Raw genomic sequence first — 21553 nt, 5'->3', positions numbered from 1 at the left:
GTCGTCGGGTTGTGTGATGGGGAGTGTCGTCTTCGTCTCCGTCTCCTCAAAGTTTGGTGATCACGACGCGATCTCAAATGCATGGTGATCAGCAAATTTATTAATATAGAATGAGCGAAAAGCATCATAGGAGTGAAAATACTCGATGTTGTCAGCAATGAAGTCGGGACCATAGACAGGGATCAAGTGGGCTGCGCGGTAAATTGTGTCAATATGGATGACGGCGAAGTTTGGGGTGCCATCGTCATGAACAGTTGGACGTACTATCTACATGCCGGTATCCTCGTCCGCACAGTCGCCAACCTTGTCGAACCACTGAACGAGGGCACATGGATATGTGACCCAATTAAACTTGAAAGAAAAGAAACATTTGACTCTTGCGACTTCGAGCCCTCTCATCCCTTCAAGGTCTGGATTGGCATTGACAAACACACAATCATTACGGGCAGCGACATTCCGCCAGAGTGGACAAGCTCGTATCTGTTCACGTCGCATGCCGCCAATGCCACTGGGATCGCTCGGGGCATAGAAAGTCGCAGCTGCAGAATTAAAGACATAAAGCGTGCCATCATGCCGAGGACAGCTAGCAGCGGGGACATCCTCGGGGCTGCGGGGATCGTTAGGGTGGAGTTGAGAGAACAGAAAGTAACGGATAAGGCGTCGCAGGTGAGGTACATTGACCTCATCTGCTAGCTCCATTACAGTCCGTGCCCGTTTTCGTTCTATGAAAACCTTAGTGAGTATTCAAGATGACACATGAGAGCATCACTTACGAGGTGTCCGCGCGAGCTGCACAAAAGCGAGCACAGTTGGGCCATCAACAGCTTCACCATCGTCAACCTCACCCTCGACTTCTGGTGCGATCACTGGGGCATTTGGCTCATCTTCAGGGCCGACAGCTGCACATCGAGTTAGTAAAATGACATGATTAAATATGAAAACTTACTGAGAGCGGCCACAGCTCTTGATAACACAGAGCCGACAAGCATCCCACGAGCAGCAAAGTCCAGGCGAGATGCTGCAAGTTTATCAAGCCGTTGATTGGTCAATAGCATTTGACCCAGGGCGTTGTGCTTGTTAGACCACTGCCAAGGTTCCTTGACCGCCTTGATGTGCTTGGATTCCGTGATCGACGAACATAATCCGTTTGGGGCACCAAACAGTCGGATCATGTCCACATAGTGAGTCATCGAGTGTTGACGAGGGTAACGAGAAGTGAGGGACTGTGCCTGTGGTTTCGAATATCTTGCGGTAGTGGTGGAACCGAGTGAGCGCATCATTGAGTTGAACCAGAGAGGCTTCGGTAATTACATCGCGTCGTGCAATATAACAAAATTCTAAAAGAGCGCGAAATGCGCGCACCATGTCTTGAGGTACATGGCCTTCAATAGCCGGAAGGAAAACCTTCATGAGGGCCTTGGAATCGTTACCTGTCCACTGTTTGAAGCCACGGCCGTCGGGAAATCGCCGTAGCCCAGTGAATGATGCCACAGCAGCAATTCTGACTGATTGTTAGAAAATGCCGAATGGATGAGTGAGTTCACGTACCTGCGATCTATGTCACTCATGATCTCTTCTCCTCGTTTGGTCCCATGCGTGAGTTTGAGATACTTTAAGACCCAGTCCACAAGATGATCCTTGAAAGCGCCTTTGACTAGCTGGTGGAGGAGATCAAAGGATATCAATTTATGAATGTCGGCTCGGGGGAAATCATTTGTGAATGGCTGTACAAAATAAATAAGTACATAATACGAGAGTGGGTAGTATCACTCACGACGAGAACGCTAACGATACCAAATTCATGCCACAATGTATCTGAGTCTATATGTTCAGATACGAGGAGATCTGTATGCTCTCGAGTGCGTGGGAGATTACCGCCGCCATCCAGGTCACCACGATGTGCAAGACATCTACAAACATTGTCAGTAAAAGTTAGGTAGAATTAAGAAAGAGCTCACTTCGGGCACCAGTTTTTGACGGTGCAAGATAGCACCAGTTGCTCCTCATAGTCAGCTATGTAAGGTCCTAGGCCAAATATGATGCGTCGAAAATGACCGTCTGCGCAACGCAGGACCTCGTACTCGGTCATCGCAGGCTTCAGGGTGGATAGAATCGCGGATAGCGAGCAGTGAAAAAGCTGGCGGCGAAATAGACGAAACGAATCGTCGTGAGCATATTTCCTAGTAGCTGCGCAATAGGTCAGATGAAGGGCACAATATTAAACGTTGATACACGTACTTTTTGGTATAGAGAGGAAACCAATGATAACGAGAGCATCGCGATGAGCGCGTCGCACATTGTTGTGTACATTGCCGATCGAGGCATACAAGGGGTAATATTCGTTATTACCCGTGCCCACAGATACGGTGGTCTTGTCACTCCCAAGGATTATTGGGACGAACATTGATCCATGCGTGTTCGGATCCTTCGATATCTCGTCCTGATAAAATGTTAGTGTGCCCCGAATTATAAGAAATGTATTGAATACGTACGGCTTGTTGCCATGCCCAATCTCCAGACATAAAGTCTTTCCATCGGCGTGTATTGTCCGACGAATCATACTCTCGAAATGGCGCATAGTCAATCTCACCCTTGTAGGTGGTATTGGCCAACATGTTGTGTGCCATCACGCGGGGGTCTCTGTACCAAACTTCATATTCTTTGCCCATCCACGGAGGAGTATCGTGCTCAGGGCGTTCCCCCGCGTATTGAACCGAGAGACATTGCCAAGGGACATTGCCAAGCTGTGTAGCGTCAATGACCTTGTGCAAATCCTTGTGGTCCGCGAATGGAGGGGAGTCGTTGTGTTTTAATAGCTGCGCAGCCATCAAGTCGAATAGTATGTCCGAAGCTTTGTTAGACATATGGCATTGCTTGAAGGTAAACTCTGCCGTTGCAAACTCAACATCACTGCGATATGGACTCCAGTCATGAGGAGACTTCAGTGGAGCAGGAGTTGGTGGTGTACCAGGCGGTAGAAATACACCATCAGCTGTGCATGGCAGTCCTAAGAGCGTGTCTGAGTCACAATTCATGAAAGGGCACTGATTGAAAGGAACTTACCATTGAGGAGCGAATGATACGTACGATAGTAACGCCCACTCGCGTCCGTGAATTCTGACTCTGGATCCTCATCGACATCAGGTGGGGGTGGTGAGACATCAGGTGGGGGTGGCGAGAAATCAGGAGGAGGTGGCGAGAAATCAGGAGGAGGTGGCGAGAAACCAGGAGGAGGTGGCGAGAAACCAGGAGGAGGTGGCGAGAAACCAGGAGGAGGTGGCGACTGAGGCGGTGTGTTGGTAGAAAATCTTGAGCAAGTGCAACTGGATGGCACGCATGCATGTGTTGAGTGCGGCCTGAGGCGTTTCGAAACCAGCGCATACAGCCTGGAGATAAACATGGAAACCGAAGGGAACGATGAGTAGGGCGAGTTCCAGGCATGGTATGAGGAGTGCGGGTTGATACAGTGTATGGCTAGCGAAGCAGAGACTAGGGAAAAATTCAGGGTTCAACAACGGCCTCTAATATCGGGTCCAGACTCTGCTTGTTTTGGCGCCACATCGGGATGAAAATGGGCGGCAAAGTTCTGGTTACATGGACAGTTATGTAACCATACCACCAGAAACTTTTGGTGAACTTTATGTTCCTGGGCCACCGGAAAGGTTTTGGTGAACATCCTGCGAATGACACCCCACCATCGGAAAGGTTTTGGTGAGTATTGTCACCTCACCACCAGAACTGAAATATCCCCAGTGCACGTCAATATACCGACGGACAGGTTTTAGTAAATGTTGATACTCACCAGATACCGACGGACAAGTTTTAGTAAATGTTGATACCTGAAATATCCCCAGTGCAGGTCAATATACCGACGGACAGGTTCTAGTAAATGTTGATACTCACCAGACTAAGGTATTTCAATTTGGTGTGGGTCCTGTTATTCTGCCGAAAAAGCGCTGGCATATATGCTCCGGAGGTTTATGGCAGTCGCAGTAGACTCACAGTAGTTAGACAAGTACGTCAGACTATTAAGCAGGGTCCGTGAATTATTCAGAGTCAGCTATCAACTATAAAATTTAAAATGTAATGAAACTCGCCTTGAACTCCCGGTAACCCGCCGCCGCCAACTTTCTTCAGCCTCCAAATCCCTCCCTCGACACAATGTCTCAGCCCAAGACAGTTGCGCAGCGCATGGCAACTCGGCCTAAGAATGCAACTCAACATCCGGGACGCATCGTGATTGAAAGTCAGGGAAAGAGACGTACCGCTGTTCAGAAGGCCGCTGACGACCAGCGCGAAAAGGAGGCAAAGGAGGCAAGTCATAAAGCTGTGCAGGAAAGTTATCAGCGTATTGCAACTATGCAAGCACAGATGCAGGCTGATCAAGAGAATGCCCGTGTTGACGCACCTAAGCCTAAGCCTCCTCGTGCACGCCCAGTGGGGAAGGCTGCAAAAAACCTCGAAGACCCCCGACTCGACTATGGATGGTAGGCAAGCAGGAGCAGAAATTGTCGCCACTGATAAGCCTGTTGTCGCCAAAGGCAAGGGTCAAAAGGGTAGAGCCAGACAGTTAGCAGCTGGTGTTAATGTTGAACATCCTGCGACTGATGAAGACTTGGAGGAGGAGCCAGTAGCAGCAAAACCCCAGAGAAAAAAGGCCACCAAACCGCTGGTGAGAGATGCGATTGAAGCGTTAAACGCTGGCGTCGTTATCGATGGATCAACAAAGGCACGTGACGCAAACGTCAAGACGATTGATATGTAAGTCTTTCTCTTACCTAGTAACTATGAGTCTCCTTTTGACTGAAACTGCCCTTTTTTTCTTCGATGTCGCAATAAATAATTCTGATACTGCAAGTCCCAAAAAATTTTCGTTTGCTGGACGTGTTCCGGGGTGGATATCGACTGTTCCCACGAACGCCTCAAAGCCATCCTCCAAGGCTGCTACCTACGCACTCACGCAGTGCTAGTACTAGCTCCGCTTTCTCTAAGCTCACAAGAGGGAGCACTATCAGCAGCAATGTTCCACCCCCGTCCACACCCATCAGTATTCCCGATGCTGGGTCTGCTTTCTCGGGCCTGTATGCGTCTGATGCTGACGAGGACGAGTACGACTCGGAGGAGCTGTTCACCAAACCTCTTTCTGGTTTCAAAGGCAAAAAGGCTTTAACTGTGAGTCTGATCATATTTAGATTCAAATTTGATGTAGTTTCAACGAAAACTGCAGATCGCGTCCAAAGCACTTGACGATGTTTTCCCTCGCGGTGCAACCTCAGAACCTGAGCAGCCTGATCCAGTTGAGGATGCCAAGCGCGCAGAAGTCCTCAGCTGATATCCGCGACCAAATTATCTTCATGAATTCGGGTATTGGCGACATCCCCCCTCCTCCACAGCTTGCCTCCCTGGGGGACTATAAGTCCGATTCCGATGCCAGTCATGAGCTACAGGCCGCGGATTATGACTCTGACCTTGTACCTCCACCCCTCGCCCAAAAACCCTCTTCCCGCTCCGCCTTCCCAGTGGATTATGAGTCACTGGCTGCAAGCCAGAAGCGGAAACAGCCACCTCTTCTGAGCGAGGACGACTTATTGTCGCTATCATCCGATGATGAAATCGTGGAGAGCACTAATGACCGTATGATCGCAATTAAGGCTGAACCTGCTTTTGAACCAGTGTCCACGCACCGGTTGACATCTACGGTTTGTGTTGTTTGCTTGATTCTATGTTTAACTGATTGCGAGTTGTCAGACCAACATTGCTACCACTCTCAAAGCCCCTCCGGCGAAACGGCTGAAGTCCGAATCGTCCACTACCACTATAACTGGTTCCCATCGCGCTATCGCCACTGCTATCGCCACTCCCTCCAAGGCAATTGCGCGTTCTGCATTCAGGAAGAAGCATCTTCCAAAGGGTTGTCAGATGGCAAACAAGTGGGCAAGGGAGTTCATTCCTACTGCCATTCGCTGTGTTGGCGATTTATCTGAAGTATGGACGCTATCAGATGACATTCTCTGTCCTATCTTGCAGTCAGCCTGGGACGCGGTCTACAAAGACAAGATTCCACACACGGTTACAGCAGACGGGCCTGTCATCGCCCTCGTATGTTTTTTTTTCGCACATGATGTAAATCTGATCATTTTATTTGTAGACCCTCCAGCGGTTGTCAGAGTGGCGCAATAGCATTAGCAATGTGGCTCTCGTTGTACTCGCTAACTTCATGATCTCGCAGGAGGACCTCAACACCGATCAGGACCGTCAATATTTCGCATCGGGCTTGCTCGAAAGGCTCTGCTTTTTGTTTGGGGACATCTCAGAGGACGGAGAGATGTCCAGACCATTCCAGTCTGACCTCCTTGTGCAGGTCCTTGTGCAGCACAAGTGCGCCACGTCTGGCGCTGTCAACATGCCAGGAACAAACAACACATTGCCGGGACACTCGAAGGGCGCTCTCGCTCTCGTTACAGCAGCGGCATGTATTTTTTTCCTCCTCATACAGCTGACTCACCCTGTGTTTTAGATGGAACGTGCCATCAAACTTTTTGCCAATGGGCAGATGCTTCTGAGCGACATCGACACCGCTGGCAACGGCCGAAACAACAAGACCCCGCTGCACATCAATCCGTCAACGGGTAAAGAGAGTAGTGTTCCATTGGCGTTTTCAGATGCCAATTGGGGTGTGCAGACCAGGGCTTACACCACGTCTATCAGCCGCTTGCCAGACTCGGTCGTTTACCGCAACTCGGAGCTCGCGCAGAGCCTTGCCATGAAGAGGCGTGGCACACGGATGGAGGTGGATGACGAAACTGAGGATGAGCGAGCCCTCATTTTCTAGAGGTAATGTTCTTCGCTCTTGTTTTCATCCAATACTATCTCGAATCTGACTACTACTAGTAGCTGGTACTACCTGGGTTGTTTTCTCGCTGTCGCCGTCTCGTTGCTGTCACCGTTTCGTTGCTGTCGCCGTCTCATTTTTAGTTTCACACTTATTCTACTTACTACTACTTATTTCTCTTGCTACCTACTTAGTCAGTCTTGTTTGGTTGAAATGCAAATGTTTTTTTCCTCGTAACAAGAGTGATTAAGCACAAATAAGTCGAAAATAAGTGCGAAAAAGGGGATATAAATTAAACCTATCAAGATTGCAATGCAATACATTCTCAAATAAGTGCACAAAAAGTGGAAAAAAAAGCGAAGAAAAGCTAAATACAAGAGGAAGGGATCTGCTTTTGAACTTGTTGAAGCTTGTGACAAGGAGATGATATGGTTCTTGTGCGCTCTTGTGTGAGAAAATAAGTGACGAAAAGGAAGGTAAGGAATGTGTGAATTTACTGATGTACTCGGAGTAGCTAATAGTCAGCAGCTTGCCAATGCCATACCAATCTCATATGCAGTCACATCAAATATGCATTTTGCGAGGCAGTAAATGTATGAAAAGCAGTCAAAAAACATTGCATTACTAGGGAGCTAGTTACAATCATGATTATGGCATTTAAACGAGTGATATGTAGAGAATGTGCAAATGATATCGAGCGGGAACAAGCAGCCAGCATATTCACTGCCAAAGCAGATCAGTCTGAATCTTCAGTCTGCCACAAAGGATTAGTGCCGGGAACAGGTTTCGGAACAGCTCTCCTCCCTGGAAATTCAGCGAGGTCCTGCTGGAAATATTCGACCAGGATGCTTCGTAATAATGAGTAACCATCCGCAGAGGGAAGTAGCGAGGAGCTTACTTCCTGATGATATTCTCAACTGGTGTTCCGTCACCAAGTTCCTCTGCCTCCGCCTTTGCCATTTTGCGAACACCCTCGAGCGAGGCATCCACGAACCTCCAAAACTTGGTCGACGTGAAAATGGTGCACTTTCCAGTTGCCCCCAAATCCTGAGTCATCGGGGTCGAGTTCATACTTCTCTTTTGTGCCAGACATATTTCTCTCAGGCTCATCCTCGTCACCATCTCCATCGTGGTTGATATCAGTTCCGTCATCTTCAGCCTCTGCACCATTCGTGCTACCTTCAACGCCTCCCATACTGTCTGCACTGTTCTCATTGACTTGACCACCGTTCTCATGGACTTGACCACCACCTTCAGCTATGGGGTCTGAGTCGAAGTCGTCCAATCCAACATCGATGCCAAGTGCATCACCAACTTTGACACGAAGGTCTCGGTGGAGCGACGGAAGGAGCGACGGAGAATAAATATCCTTTAGAGGTATAGTCCTGTAGTTACTGGTGCCGATAAGAAAAATGCGCAAGCAGCGCTGCTGCAAATGGGGTCTCATTGTTAAAACGGACAGTCAGGAGTGAGTAAGACCATACCAAAAACGTGTATCTATTCCAATGTGACACATCAACCTCTAGGCAACCATGGGACAGTGATCTCGCGGTGTCTAAGATACTCGAGCGTTTTATGATCGACGACATCAGCTGAATCAGTCTAAGCTTGGCATTGTTCTGTGAAGTATTTTTTGCAACACTTACCTTAGATTTTACATTGCTGCGAATGCAAGAAAGTGCTTCACTGACAAGTGTTGATAATTGTGCGGTGAGCTCGATGTCTTGGAATAGTAACTGTGGGATCTTGAATATGTCGTTGTTTTTCTTGATAAAATCCTGTCATTCTTTTCAGCTGCTACTTTTGTACAGAAGGATATTGAAAGCACCATGACGTGTTCAAGCGTGTCATTGATGTATGCAGTGAGATTAGGTGATAACACACAAGCTGTGAGGCGGTTTTGAAGACTTGTCTGTGTTATGCTTGATCAGTTTGAAGTCGGCGATAGATTAATACAGTCAGACACAAGTACCTTGAAATCTTTGGATTCTATTAGTTCCTTGGTTTCCAGCAAGGAGAGACTTCCTGTTCGCCTCACTCAACAACATCAAGGTGGCCTTAATATCGATGAGCATATAGGCAATTCCTCCAGTCTAAAGATGCATCAGGGACAACTCATGATAACATTGAGAGAAAACTTGCATCAATGAAGTCAACGAGGTGATCCCCATTGACGCCTTTCTCTTCAGCAACTTTCATTGCATACAACTTGAGTCGCTTTGTGAGTCCAGGCATAAACATTGATGGGTCGTTACAGTCAGTGCTAGAGGTTCTCCGGCGACGCACGCCAGTACTAATAGGCTCGTCCAGTGAATCATCTGGTGAACCAAACCGAGAGGGAACGACAGTTTGACCTTGAGAACCATGATTGATAGTTATGGTCTGGGAAAGCGGCGAGCGTGCATGACTGATGTCTCCTGCAGATCTGGACACTGAAGGAGGTCGAGAGGTATTCTGGATATTAGAAATCAAAGGACTCCTGCCTCGAGGCACAGTGGTGGGTGGTGCCAACAAGCCATTTGCTGAACATGGGGCACCTGTGCTTCTCGAACTTGAATTGGACCACTGTCTTACTACTTAAGGGTCTTATGTACAACGCGTGTATAGTGACAACACAACTATACAGGATAAGACTTCTTGCCAGTCCTTAAGTACACGGTCTACGACTTTTCTAGTTTTCGTGGTAGATAACTGTGAGTTCTTGGGAGGGTTTACTGATGTGTCCTCTTCTTGTTGTTCCCTGGTGGAATACTCGTAGATTCCCTAATGTTCTGATAGTAAGATCTGTTTCAATCTTGTAGGTCATGTCTCAACCTATGAAAGTCTGTCTCAACTTTGTCGTATTCTTGTGTCTCCCTTCCTGAAAAAGAGAGAGTCTGTCTTAAAATACGTGAACCCTAGTTAGAAAGCTGTTCTGGTGTTGTATACTCAACCCCTGTAAGGTAGTACACAACAAGTAATGAAGTCTGTCTTAAATACGTAAAGCCTAGTACGAAAGCTGTTCTGGTGTTGTATACTCAGCCCCTGAAAGGTAGCACACAACAAGTAGTTTATAAATAGATTGTTATATAAGCGACCCCTGTAAGGTAGTATACAACTAATCTCTGATACGATGTTTATCTTACTTCAAGGCACTCTTGGCCTGCACTTTAAGTCTTACAGACTCTCATGGTTTGAGAGAAGAGTGAAAAGTGGGAAGTTATTATTACTCAGTGTAGAATGGGCTCCTTTTATACCTTTTTGGGAGGCCATTTTACTAAGCATGACTCATCACAGCATTAGTAAGTCACTGGCTTACTAACCATGCCATTTGGCAGTGCTGAATCAGCTGCTTACAAAGTAGTTTACAAATAAAGTTCATAAAATTACAAAGCATGATAAATCATGATGAAGCATGACGAAGCATGATGAAGCATGACCAATCATGACAAATCCTTACAAATCAGATTATTGCATATCACATGACATGCTTACAAACATATCTGGTGGCTCACTGAAGGATTCTGTGGCTGAATGAGCCTGAAACAAATAGAAACAAATGGAAACAAATGGAAGCCACATGACAAATCATGCAGGATCCTTACAAAGCAGAATATTGCCTATCACATGACATGCTTACTAACACATCTTGGTGGCTCACTGGTGGCTGAATAAACCACATAAAAGAAATGAAAAGAAAAGGGGAAAGGTGAAAACTATCATACTGGAAATATAAATACAAGTAAATCTGTCAAAATGGAACCAATCATAATAATACAATGAGGTACACCTTAGTGTACTCTCTGTAGCTACTTCCTGTCTATCAATGTCATGGTATGAGTTCCATACCATGCATGACACCGCACAGGATAGTGCTGGAGCATCATGATGTTGGGATGTGGACACACTGCACAGGAGCAGTTCACTGTTCTGCTCAAGGTTGACTGACAAAGAGGTTCGGGTTGGCTCGGTGGCTGATTGAATTAAAGCCTCACTTGTTCGCTTGCGTCAATTCAGTCATCATATCATAATTTCCTCACAAGATGTTCTCAAGCCCATGAAAGCAGCAGAAATAGAGTATCAAACAACAAAAAGGATATATTGTTGGAATAAGGGCTGGGTGGAGAAAGGTGCTGGGAGGGAGATGATGGGAAGGAAGAGATAATCACTAAGTATATCATCTGAGCGCCGACCAATCAACCGCTTGAATGCAAAGACCGTGTTGGCAGGTTTACAATGGCCTGGCATTCTGCGGGTAGGCTGACCAGACGTTCACCATGTTTCGTGAATGCAACAACAGAGGATGTAGTCCGGGCACCCTCGAAATTTTCAATCACACGCGCCGTCTTCCCCTTCATGACAGAAACACATGAGTTCATTGTACCCAAATCGATACCCAAGACAGGTCCTGTAGTGCAAATGAGGAGCTTGAGTCTGGCTGTAGAGATATGAAACTCACCGGAAACTTTGGTATTCATATTCCTTGTGATCGAAAACCACAGGAGAGCCTATTGGAAATGGGTTGTCAATGCATCGGACAGTAAGATAATTTAACTATGCACAGCATAGTTGCCAGTGCGGGCAACAGTGCTGCAGAAGGAACAAGCTACAGTGAACATGGAGGAAGAGGTCGAACACCCAATCTGAACAGGGAACCGACAGACACCTAATTTGAATGGCTTGAGAGTCTTTGTGTGCCTGCAAGTAAAAGTCGCGTACTGTGGGATTAGTGACTCCCTGGTCGGCAATGAATCCTGTGGGATACCTTTGGAGTTCATATTCCTCCAGGATACGCTGTACCAAACTGAAGGTAGTGATGCTGACTCTGCAGATATTGAACCTGAGATTCTTGGGGAGGATAGTGAGGCTGTGGGAAGCGGCCTGCAACACTATGCGGTGAATAGTGTGTTGGAGACATCAGAGGTTGAAATTGGTGCGATGGTGGGGCATGAGAGGAGCTGGGGGGTCCAGAGATAGAGCCAATATCATGATATTGCTGGAGCTGTGGATGGTCAGAAGGGAAGCAAGGCGTCAAGGTCATGTAGTGATTTGAGGCCTGCGCTACAGAAAGTGGATCCATTGGGGCATCTTGCACAGTGTGACAATCATACCGGCGCTAGGCGCGTATGAATGTCATAGGCATATTTTGACTTGCCTAGAAGAAAAGAGTAAGACGCTAGTCACCAGCGCTATTCAGCTCCCAAGCTATCCGCTTTGGAACCACTTTTCCCCCATAGCGTGCTACCCGGTCCGACGTCTAGGTGTTCCGCCCTTCCATGTCCTGCCTATGTCCACCTACCTCCGCTGGTGCGTTATATTTCCTTAAATGTCGCTACTCATCAGTCGCAGGTCTTATTACATGTGTCCTCATGTTCCGCAGCGCTGCATGTTCTATTACCTGTCGCTACATCGTGCCCTCGCCAGTGTTGCTACTATACTCGCCTACGCATCCCAAACCCCTATGCAGTATGATAAAATGACCCATCCTACATACAGTACAGTACTTCCCTTCCCCGGACCTTTGCTGGTGTCGGAGTCACTTTAGTCGCTATATCCTAGTTTTGGTGCAATCGATTCCGCTCTTGCCAATCTCTCTGATCGCGTGTCGCTTGACTTGCTTCAAGTGCGCATCGCTAAAGTTCCTTCATAAGTTTGATCTTCGCAACGTCGGGATCGCTGTCGGTAGTCGAGCTATAATCTAGTCGCTATCAGGCATTCCACCTGCACTATCATACCTTATCCCTCGCCTTACCTTCTTTTGATTTCTTCTCGCTGTCGCTAGTCAGACGTCGCATAGCGCTATCACATAGGACAACTTGCATAGCGCTACTTACTTATATGCACGTTTCTCTGTCGGAACTCACTTGTCGCTAGTCGCTGATCACTACAGCGCTACTCATTGGTTTTTGGTCTTAGGTCGCTATAGGTTATTAGTCCTTCGCATCGTCGCTACCCTTGCATATTTGAAGGGAGTTGCTTCAATAGCAGTCCTCTTGGGTCGAATATTACACTCGCGCCTATTTGGATAAGTAGCGCTAGTTTCTAACCAGCCTAGTCACTATTACTCTTTCACAACGGTTTGTGTTTGCTGACGAGTTGGGTGAATATGATGGGCAGGTAGAGGCGGAAGAGTATGTGATTGAGATGGGAAATATGACTGCGGGGGAGGGTGATACAACTGGGGTGGAGATTGGCGGAGTGGTGGTGAGGAATGTAAGGGAGGAAGAGAAGGAATTGGCAGAGGTGGAGGGAAAGACTGATGTGGAGGATGGGGTGGCTGGGGTGCAAGTGAGTAAAAGTGCTGTGGAGGTTCCATTGGTGGTGCAAAGGCAATTTGATGTTGCTCCGATGCTCCTGAATTTTGCTGCGTAGGTGCCGTCTTCCTTTTTCCCTGGGTACTCGAACCACTTGCGCTCGCTTTTGCCGTTTTTGCCTTGGCTTTAGGTGCAGACTTCCGTGGTTTAGTCGGAGCATGATCAAAGGCAGAAGGTGGCACTAAAGATGGCTGAGCATCCATACCCTCGCCACTACCTGCCAGTTGGGACATCTCTCCACCTTTCTTTGATGCTATCTTGTCTCTTAGTTGGTGTATGGCCATGGCCCAAACTTCAGCTACGTTGGTAACTCGAAGCGGTGTCTCACGAAGTGCATTGGGAACAACATGTTGGATGTGGTCGTAGTTATGAATAGAATAGACGTTGAGAAAAAAAGTTTGGCGTTGACTTGTGCTTGACTATGTCCTTTGTTTGAGAGGTGTCTATCCATTCTTGACGTACAGGCTGTTGTTGGATGTCTGTGCACTGTGAATCGAGGCAATTATGTTGGATATTGACAGCACAAATGATGTCCTGTGGGGTGATCGCAGTGAACAATTAGCTCACATATATAACGTACTATACCAGTTGAAACCATCTCATTATCAGTAAGATCAATGCATGGTAGGTGGAGAGATGGGTGCAGAGCAGCTGCAAATGTGAAGAGCTGGAGTGTGACATGATCTGCAGTCTGACCGTCCTGGGATGATACAAGAATCTCGCGAATACGTCCAATACACAACTGGAAGCAGCGTCACAGCTGTGTCAATGAGCAGCCATCGTGACGAAAGGAAAAGAAGATACTGGCTCACCTTCCTGTCCACTGGTTGTCGGAAAATAACATGACTATCCAAGTGTGCATATTCTCCTTCACTCGTTACAACTGATTTGCCCTGATAATACTCAGGCTTGACCCCGGGCTGAACAATCCCAAGAATCTTCGCGCAATGAGTGGTTTCCCATGGGACTGCATTTTTTCGCACTGACTTTCCTGTCGCACTGGGAGCAGTGGTTTCAATTTTTCCTGAACCTGTACATTATTAGTGGTGTAGAGACTCGCGTTTCTGCAGGCACATATAGGCACATTTCGCACCTTTTCACAACTCATGACAATTGGCCTTCAATGCACGACTCGCACCATCAGCTATATTTGACTTCTATCATGTCCCTAGTCGTTTTACACATAATGCGCAGCTTTCCCGCGAAACGCGCCATAGGCGCAGTACTTTCCCACACAATGCGCAGCATTCCCACACGCGCACCTTGCGTGCTTTATTGCGCTTAAGCGCCCTGCATCGCCTATCATCCAGGAACGTCCCTCTATGTCCATCCACCTCATTGGTACGTCATATGCCTTGCCTCGTGGTTTGTAACAAGCATTGCAGCGTTATTACATGTCATTACGTATTCATAGCGCTTATTGCTCCTATCCCTTCCGCTTCCGATGCGATTTCCATAGTATAAAGTTGCTGACTTACTACACCATCATTATTACTCCCCTTTGCTGTACTTCCCTCGCTATTGGGTTTTACCTTAGAGTAGTAGTCACCACTTGGGCGCACTTTGTGTTTCCAATGGTTATTGTTATCTGCCTATACTAGACCTTTTATCCGCGCTCGTTATAACACTCGCTCTGCGTTTGCACTCGCTTTGCACATCCGCTTCCTTATCCGTTTCCTTATCCAGTATTTTCCGCACAACGCGCGCCTTAGCGCTCACGTTCCCACGCTCGCGCTTACCTTAGTGCGCTCTCTCGCGCTTCGCGCTCACTTCGCTTTTCTTCTTGCGCTTTCGTGCATCCATCGCACTTCAAGGGTCTTTCTTTCATCTGGTTCTGTGTTCAGTAGCAGTCCCCTTTAGGGTCGAACGTTCTTGCATTCTGCGAGTATAGCAGCTAGGCAGAGCCAAGACTCACTTATACTGGTTGAGCATTTTTAGATATTTCATATCAGCCCAGCCAGGTTGAGATCGCCTCACCGGTGATATCTGCCTGTGCAAAGCGTAGTTGCGCACCGCTGTGGGTATCACAACCTGGCAGGCACATATAAGAAAAGTGCTCAGCCAGTATAAGTGAGTCTCAGCTCTGCCTAGCTGCTATACTCGCTGTTACAGTCGAGTACGCCCCTATTCATTTCTTTTTTCTTACATCATTGTATTACATCACGATCGCATCTTGCCGTCGCTAGATGATCTATTCTCGTCTTATCTCTGACTCGTCTTATCTCTGACTCGTCTTATCTCTGACTCATCATACCGGCCCTAAAGTCGTTACCATTCACTATATAAACTCGTCCTGTACTATGTAGTTCTTTACTTTGATCTTACTAGGTTTTACCTGGAAATCTCCTTCGCTTAAGACCTCCAATCTTAAGTCGTATTGAACTTGATTCGAGTCGAGGACACTCTCCTCTTCTTGTCTTAGAAACTCTGAAGCTTCGGTATACGCTGAAGCCTTGAACCGACCTTGGCCGATTACTCTTATCGAGTAGCCATACGTCAGACCCATCCTAGTTCGTAACACTCGCAGAATGCAAGAACGTTCGACCCTAAAGGGGAAGCAAGGAAAGCAAGGAATCCACGGAATGATGCTGAACAACCCTGGTGAATGGCGGTGGAAAGCGCGAGAAAGCGCGCGCGGGAAAGCGAAGTGCGAAAGTGCGCGGAGCGCGGGAAGGTAGTGCAAGCAGTGCACAGGTGTAAAAGATATATACTGAGACTGATAAGAGGGAAAGCGCGGATCTAGACGGATACTGATAGTGCCACTAGCTATAGACTGATGCTAGGGCCTCAAAACAATGATGGACACATGCATTGCATGGAGCTAACTGGTGATAGATACTGAGTGGTAGGAAGGTGGTGGTAGGAAGCTAAGGTGGAATTTGTTGGGTGTAAAACGAACATGAGTGTATGTAAGTTCTACCTAAGCGCTCTCCCAGGGCTCGGAGCCGAATAGGGAGCACTCTAAGTATGTAAATGAGGTAAGGTGATGTAAAGTAAGGGTGCATAACGAAATGGGAAGTGTAATATGCTAAATATGGTCAGATAACGAAAAGGGACATACCGAGGGACTGGTTGGATGATGGGATGGATGCTCCTGGATGCTGTGCGACATAGTGCGCTTAAGCGCGAGAAAGTGCGCAAGGCGCGCACGCGGGAATACTGCGCAGTTGTGCGGGAAAGTGTCGCGCCTATGGCGCATTCCGCGGGAAAGTGGTGCACTCTATAGGGAAGTCATAGTGGATGATGGTGCGAGTTGTGCCATGAAGGCCAGTTGTCAGAATTCGTAAAATGAGCCCATATGAGCCTGCAGAAACGCGAGTCTCTACATCTCCCGGGGACTTTGAATACTGAGTGTCCCCACTCAGAGCGCGTCTGGTGAGGATCTCGAGTGAAGTCGATGATATGGGTACGTGATGATCGTCGAGTATGATGGGCGTGGATGACAGTGCGACTAAGTGCGATGAGGTGCGGATAATACGCGATGTGCGCGGGCATGGGAACGTGTTGCAGAAGCGCAAGAATGCGTCGCATATGGTGGGTTGCGCGAAATGACTCTGGTAGGGGAATCATAATATGTGCTCGGAACTATGATAATGGCGGTCGTGCGAGGAGTGCTCGGCTATTGAGATGACTGATAGTGCGAGGATGGCGTGGATGTGTCGCGTTAGGTGCGGGAATGAAGCGTGTGAAAATGCGCGAAGTGCGAAACTGCGAGGAAGCATAAGGGGATGATAGCGCAAAGTGCAAATGTGCAAGGAAATGCGAGAGGATGATAGCGCGATGACGTCTGCGTCCAATATGTCTGTGGGGTATGAGGCGATGCTAGGCGGTCCAAAAGCGATCCAATCCATGTCCAAACCGAGTCCCACTAGGCGCACTAAGTAATAGGTGCTATGGGATTGAATGGCATGAGTAAAACTATATTCAAAACACGAAAAAGAGGCGGCAAACGGTGCGGATGTCCAAGTCCGACTTGGCTTCTTCGTTCTTCTGTCAATATCTATTCCTCCCTATGAGCGCGAAGTGCAGGAAATCTGCGCGCATATGAGGCGCGTTCTAAGGTAAAAAGGTGCATGGTGCCGCTTCATGCGTTCGAGGAGAAAATGATATCCTACTGGGTTAGGCGGGGCACAATCTATGGTCTTTTTTTGTTGTTTTTGTTGTTTTTCTTCTAGGCGGTTTTCTATAGGCGTATATATCAGCGCGTTATTAGTCCTTTGGACGACGTTATAATGAGAGAAAATGAAAATGAAAAGCACTGGACGAAACCCAGGGTAAAACGAACTATATCCTATGAAAATGACAGTATATTTGGCGGTATATGGTATTTGCGAATTGACGGGGCGGGGAAAGCGGATGGTGCGGATGATAATGGCGAGTGTTGAGTGATGGAGTGGATGGGTCGAAGGCTGGCGCGTTTGGATCTTCTTCGTTGAGCTCTTCTACTTCTTCTCCTACCAGTGCGTTCCTGGTCTTCTTCGTCTATCTGAGGTTGCGCGATGCTGCAGGTCGAAAAGCGCGTGAGGCGATGGTAAAAGGCGACTGAGGCGACTGAGGGCGGTGGTATCTTCATCTTCTAACTCTGCGACATCTTTTCCTACCGGGTATAAATCGAATCTTCTTCAAACGCGGCTTGATGGCGGAATGAATTCTTGCACCTTGCGGTACAAGTTGAAGGCGCGCCCTATGGGGCGATATAAGGCGCATGCGGGTGCTCTATGGTTAGATACTGTGCGCGTGAGCTGCGCGCACAATCGCGTTTGGGCGCGTTGGAATCTATATCCTCTGAATATGCGAGGAGCGGCTGATGCATGGTGAAAATATTAACACGAGATGAATGATAAGTGGTATTAGGCGCGGATAATGCGCGACTGTGTCTGATAGACTCTAGGTCAAGGGCCAATTGGCGCCAAGACATAAGCGGATGGCCCTTGATAGGGCATTCGAGGATGATATTGACCTGATAGGTGGAAGAGTGGAAAATGCGAATAAAGGCGAGAAATGCGAAGTCAAAAACAATGATAAGTGCTCACATATTGCAGTAACATATCTCTGTATTATATGAGTGGACGGACGTGCATAATGTCCCGTATGATACGGGCCAGCGGACCATGGGCCGAGGGTAGATATATCCTCGACTGTGACGGATGGGCCGGGAGTGTTATTATTCCCGATGGAGACGGGTGGGCCCAGGTGGGGAATATGTAAAGTAGATGGGTGGGCCGATGGACATGAATTTTCAATAGACGGATCGGCCGAGGTAGTTGGATATTATGTAGATGGGTGTACCAAGGTAGATATGTATCAAATAGCCGGGTATATCAAGGGTGCTTGTTATCACATAGACAGGTGGGCCCAGATATATATCATATTAGACGGGTGGGCCGACGAATTAATATTATTTTGTAGACGGGTGGGCCAAGGGAGTGGTAAAAGATGTATTATATACAGGTGGGCCGACGGGAGACATATATTGCATAGATGGGTAGGCCGACGTGGGGGGTATATAAGATAGACGGGTGGGCCCAGGAGAATGATAATTGTAGACATGATGGAGCTCAGCTAGTTTGTATATCATCCAAATCAAAGGAGGTGATTATTCAAAGTCATCTAATGATGTTGTATGGCACGGAGCTTTGCAAGGGGTGAAGTGGAAACTCGAGCGAAGTGTACCGAGTTCCGAGACCCGGGTCTCGACAAACGAATATGTGATGTCCAGCACACTTCCGATCATCTGGTATCTCATTGAGCAATGGATGATAATAGATCTTTGAAAGCCAACATCATCCAAGCCTACCAAATGCCAAATGCCAAGTTCCGACCACCGAAAATTGAGTGAAGTGTACCAATATCTGAGCCCACAACTATCGAATCCCGAAAATCGACCATCAAGTCCCGACTATCGAGTTCCCGACTACCGAGTCATGAAACCCGACGCCTGACCATTGAATCCCGACAATCGAGTATCGAGTCCCGACCAACGAGTCCTGTATATCGAGTCCCGACCATCAAGACCCGACCACCCCGACACCCGACACCCGAGATTCGAGACAAGTTCCAACTATGGTGTCCTGGGTATCAAAATCGAGTGAAGTGTACCGAGATCCGAGGCCCGGGTCTCGACAAACGAGTATCTGACATCCAACAGACTTCCAATCATGTGGTATTTCATTGAGCAATAGATGATAAGAGAAATAGATTCTTTGAAAGCTCAGATCATCCAAGGCTCCCTTATCTGATCCTCTCAATCTCCACCCCCTTTAACACCAAGTGCAGGACATTCAGGATTCAGCTTCTGATCTCACAAGATCAATTCAATCATGGATGTTTCTTCCACTTCCGATGATGATGAAATAACCCTCTTGCGCACTTGGGCCCTGACTGTCACTCATGTGCATGGTGATTATACGGAACAGAAATTCAATGCAGAGAAGACAGGAGGAGACCCAGTTATACCTTCTCCAAAACCTAGACACGATCTGGTGATGGCTTGTGATCAATTGGTGATCGGCTCATAAAGGCATATAAAAATCCAGTGAGTCTTCCTGCAGATTCGGAAAATTTGTTTTTATCAGTCAAATTGCTTCATCACAGTTCAGATGCCGATTGATATTGCAAGATATAGCAAATTGATCTCCCAAAGGACACGGGGCGTAATGAAGAGAGAGAGGAAAAGTTGCTCGAGAGGTGTCCTCCTGGCCATGAGGGCACAAAGTTGATCGACATACCCGCGACAATTCTGATGCATCCGGTGCCATCATCGCATGGTACCTCCCAGAACGCCTTGACCGATGCCACCCAGGTGTGTTATATATATTGTGACTGGATGGATATTGAACATCAAATGGTACGTACAGAATGAAATTTGGGCGGCCTCGGATTTGCTAGCTCCCATGCTCGAACAAAGCATAAAGCTCGATGGGATTTGGCGGACTAATCAACAGTGGTTCACACCAAGCTCGAAAATGATGTCCTAACTCCCGGTGCATTAATTTATCTCCGGCATGGTTTCACCAGGGGCACGAGGTAGGATCTGATGAGATGGCGATCTCGGTAGTTAAACTCACCAATCCCATAGAATCAGTCACTATCCGGAGGTATCTGCATCATTGAAGGGACCATCCTCCGAGAAATCCTCAAAGCCATTGAGGCCAGCAGCCATTGCCACAGCGGCACTCAGGGTGATGCATCCTGAGCAGTATGGGCAGGGTTGCAAGCCTTTGCGAGCCTCGGAGAAAAGGCACGAAGCAAGGAACTGCCGAAGATGTCAGAGACTCTCCAGTACTGGGCAACGGTGTTTAAACAGCCTCACCATAATGCAATCGGGAAAACCCCGAATCATCGAGACCCCTCATCGATTTCCGAATGCTTCGATATTCTCACTAGCGTGGGGAATTATTCTAATGCTCGATGAGTATGCCAAGCCTGCAGCTAGAGTTAAGGATGATCCGGGGTGCATGATTGCATTTTCGGGAAGGATTGTCAGACACGCAGTTCATGCAGTGGAAGGGGATCGGATTGCCTGGGCATGGTATATGAGGGATGCTGTTCATGTTTTATGCTGGATTCCGTCGTTGGATGGGCAAGGTTGGATTGGAAGAAGTAGAAAGGTAGTTACCCGTGTTAGTACCACCTTCCTCAAACATGATACTAGATGTCAGGCACTCCATACTCACATTCGGGTTTCGGGTCTTGATAGTCGGACTCGATATTCGATTTCACGACACTAACATTCACCGACTACCGGGGTTTCGGGTTTCGGTACACGGTACCCGGTACTCGGTGATTCAAGAAAACAACTCCCAAAATTGATGAGTGTCATGTTTTGAGTTTTGTTTCGATTTGTTTTTGAGTGTCGAATCTCGGCTTCGGGCTTCGTGTTTCGGGTCTCGATAATAGGGACTCGATACTCGATGGTCGGCACTCACATCTCGGGCTTCGGGAGTCGATTGTCGGGACTCGGGTTTCAAGACTCGGTAGTTGGGACTCGATAGTGCGGATTCGGGTTTCAAGACTCGGTACCCGTACTCGGGGTTTCGGTACTCGGTGATTCAAGAAAGTGTCGTGGTGTTTGGAGTTTTGATTTGTTTCGTGTCGAATCTCGGGCTTCGGGCTGCTTGGGTTTTGGGTCTCGATATTGGGGACTCGATACTCGATGGTCGGCACTCAAATCTCGGGCTTCGGGAGTCGATTGTCAGGACTCGGGTTTCAAGACTCGATTGTCGGGACTCGATGGTTGGGACTCGATGGTTGGGACTCGATAGTCGGCTGTGGGACTCGATTGTCAGGACTCGGTGGGGACTCAAAACTCGCAACTCATAGCAATGTTCGAGTTTCAAGTCTCGTCTCGAATCTTGGGCTTCGGGACTGGATATCCGGGACTCTATGTTTGGGACTCAATATTTGGAACTCAAGATATCTGGATCTC

At 47.7% G+C, this 21553-nt stretch overlaps 5 protein-coding genes across 5 annotated transcripts; 2 read left to right on the top strand and 3 right to left on the bottom strand.

The window, feature by feature from the left end:
• Window positions 1-60: 60 nt before the first annotated feature.
• DFJ58DRAFT_718982 (uncharacterized protein) lies at window positions 61-3400 on the bottom strand (the record flags this gene model as incomplete). The annotated part of the gene is given in 11 exon segments (XM_041384552.1): window positions 61-263; window positions 294-722; window positions 774-899; window positions 947-1245; window positions 1265-1501; window positions 1549-1724; window positions 1775-1910; window positions 1959-2187; window positions 2239-2440; window positions 2493-3007; window positions 3064-3400. The coding sequence occupies 11 exon segments, from the start codon at window positions 3398-3400 to the stop codon at window positions 61-63; spliced, it is 2889 nt and encodes a 962-aa protein (XP_041237302.1).
• Window positions 3401-4161: 761 nt separating this feature from the next.
• On the top strand, window positions 4162-6832 carry DFJ58DRAFT_846709 (uncharacterized protein; the record flags this gene model as incomplete). Its single annotated transcript, XM_041393347.1, has 7 exons — window positions 4162-4398; window positions 4439-4761; window positions 4965-5172; window positions 5241-5699; window positions 5749-6099; window positions 6149-6457; window positions 6518-6832. The coding sequence occupies 7 exons, from the start codon at window positions 4162-4164 to the stop codon at window positions 6830-6832; spliced, it is 2202 nt and encodes a 733-aa protein (XP_041237301.1).
• Window positions 6833-7568: 736 nt separating this feature from the next.
• On the bottom strand, window positions 7569-8279 carry DFJ58DRAFT_734664 (uncharacterized protein; the record flags this gene model as incomplete). The annotated part of the gene is made up of 3 exons (XM_041386525.1): window positions 7569-7680; window positions 7731-7834; window positions 7860-8279. The coding sequence occupies 3 exons, from the start codon at window positions 8277-8279 to the stop codon at window positions 7569-7571; spliced, it is 636 nt and encodes a 211-aa protein (XP_041237300.1).
• A 5111-nt stretch (window positions 8280-13390) lies between these two features.
• DFJ58DRAFT_846707 (uncharacterized protein) lies at window positions 13391-14928 on the bottom strand (the record flags this gene model as incomplete). The annotated part of the gene is made up of 7 exons (XM_041393346.1): window positions 13391-13423; window positions 13588-13659; window positions 13706-13867; window positions 13938-14124; window positions 14388-14479; window positions 14604-14717; window positions 14896-14928. The coding sequence occupies 7 exons, from the start codon at window positions 14926-14928 to the stop codon at window positions 13391-13393; spliced, it is 693 nt and encodes a 230-aa protein (XP_041237299.1).
• A 4517-nt stretch (window positions 14929-19445) lies between these two features.
• On the top strand, window positions 19446-21175 carry DFJ58DRAFT_846706 (uncharacterized protein; the record flags this gene model as incomplete). The annotated part of the gene is made up of 6 exons (XM_041393345.1): window positions 19446-19607; window positions 19646-19660; window positions 19751-19927; window positions 19983-20095; window positions 20204-20712; window positions 20979-21175. 6 exons carry the CDS (start codon window positions 19446-19448, stop codon window positions 21173-21175), a joined length of 1173 nt encoding a protein of 390 aa, XP_041237298.1.
• Window positions 21176-21553: the final 378 nt, after the last annotated feature.

This window comes from Suillus subalutaceus (genome assembly GCF_016647625.1).
Source record: "Suillus subalutaceus strain FC151 chromosome Unknown DFJ58scaffold_184, whole genome shotgun sequence".
Lineage (NCBI taxonomy): Eukaryota > Fungi > Basidiomycota > Agaricomycetes > Boletales > Suillaceae > Suillus > Suillus subalutaceus.
This window is presented reverse-complemented; position numbering and strand designations above follow the sequence as displayed.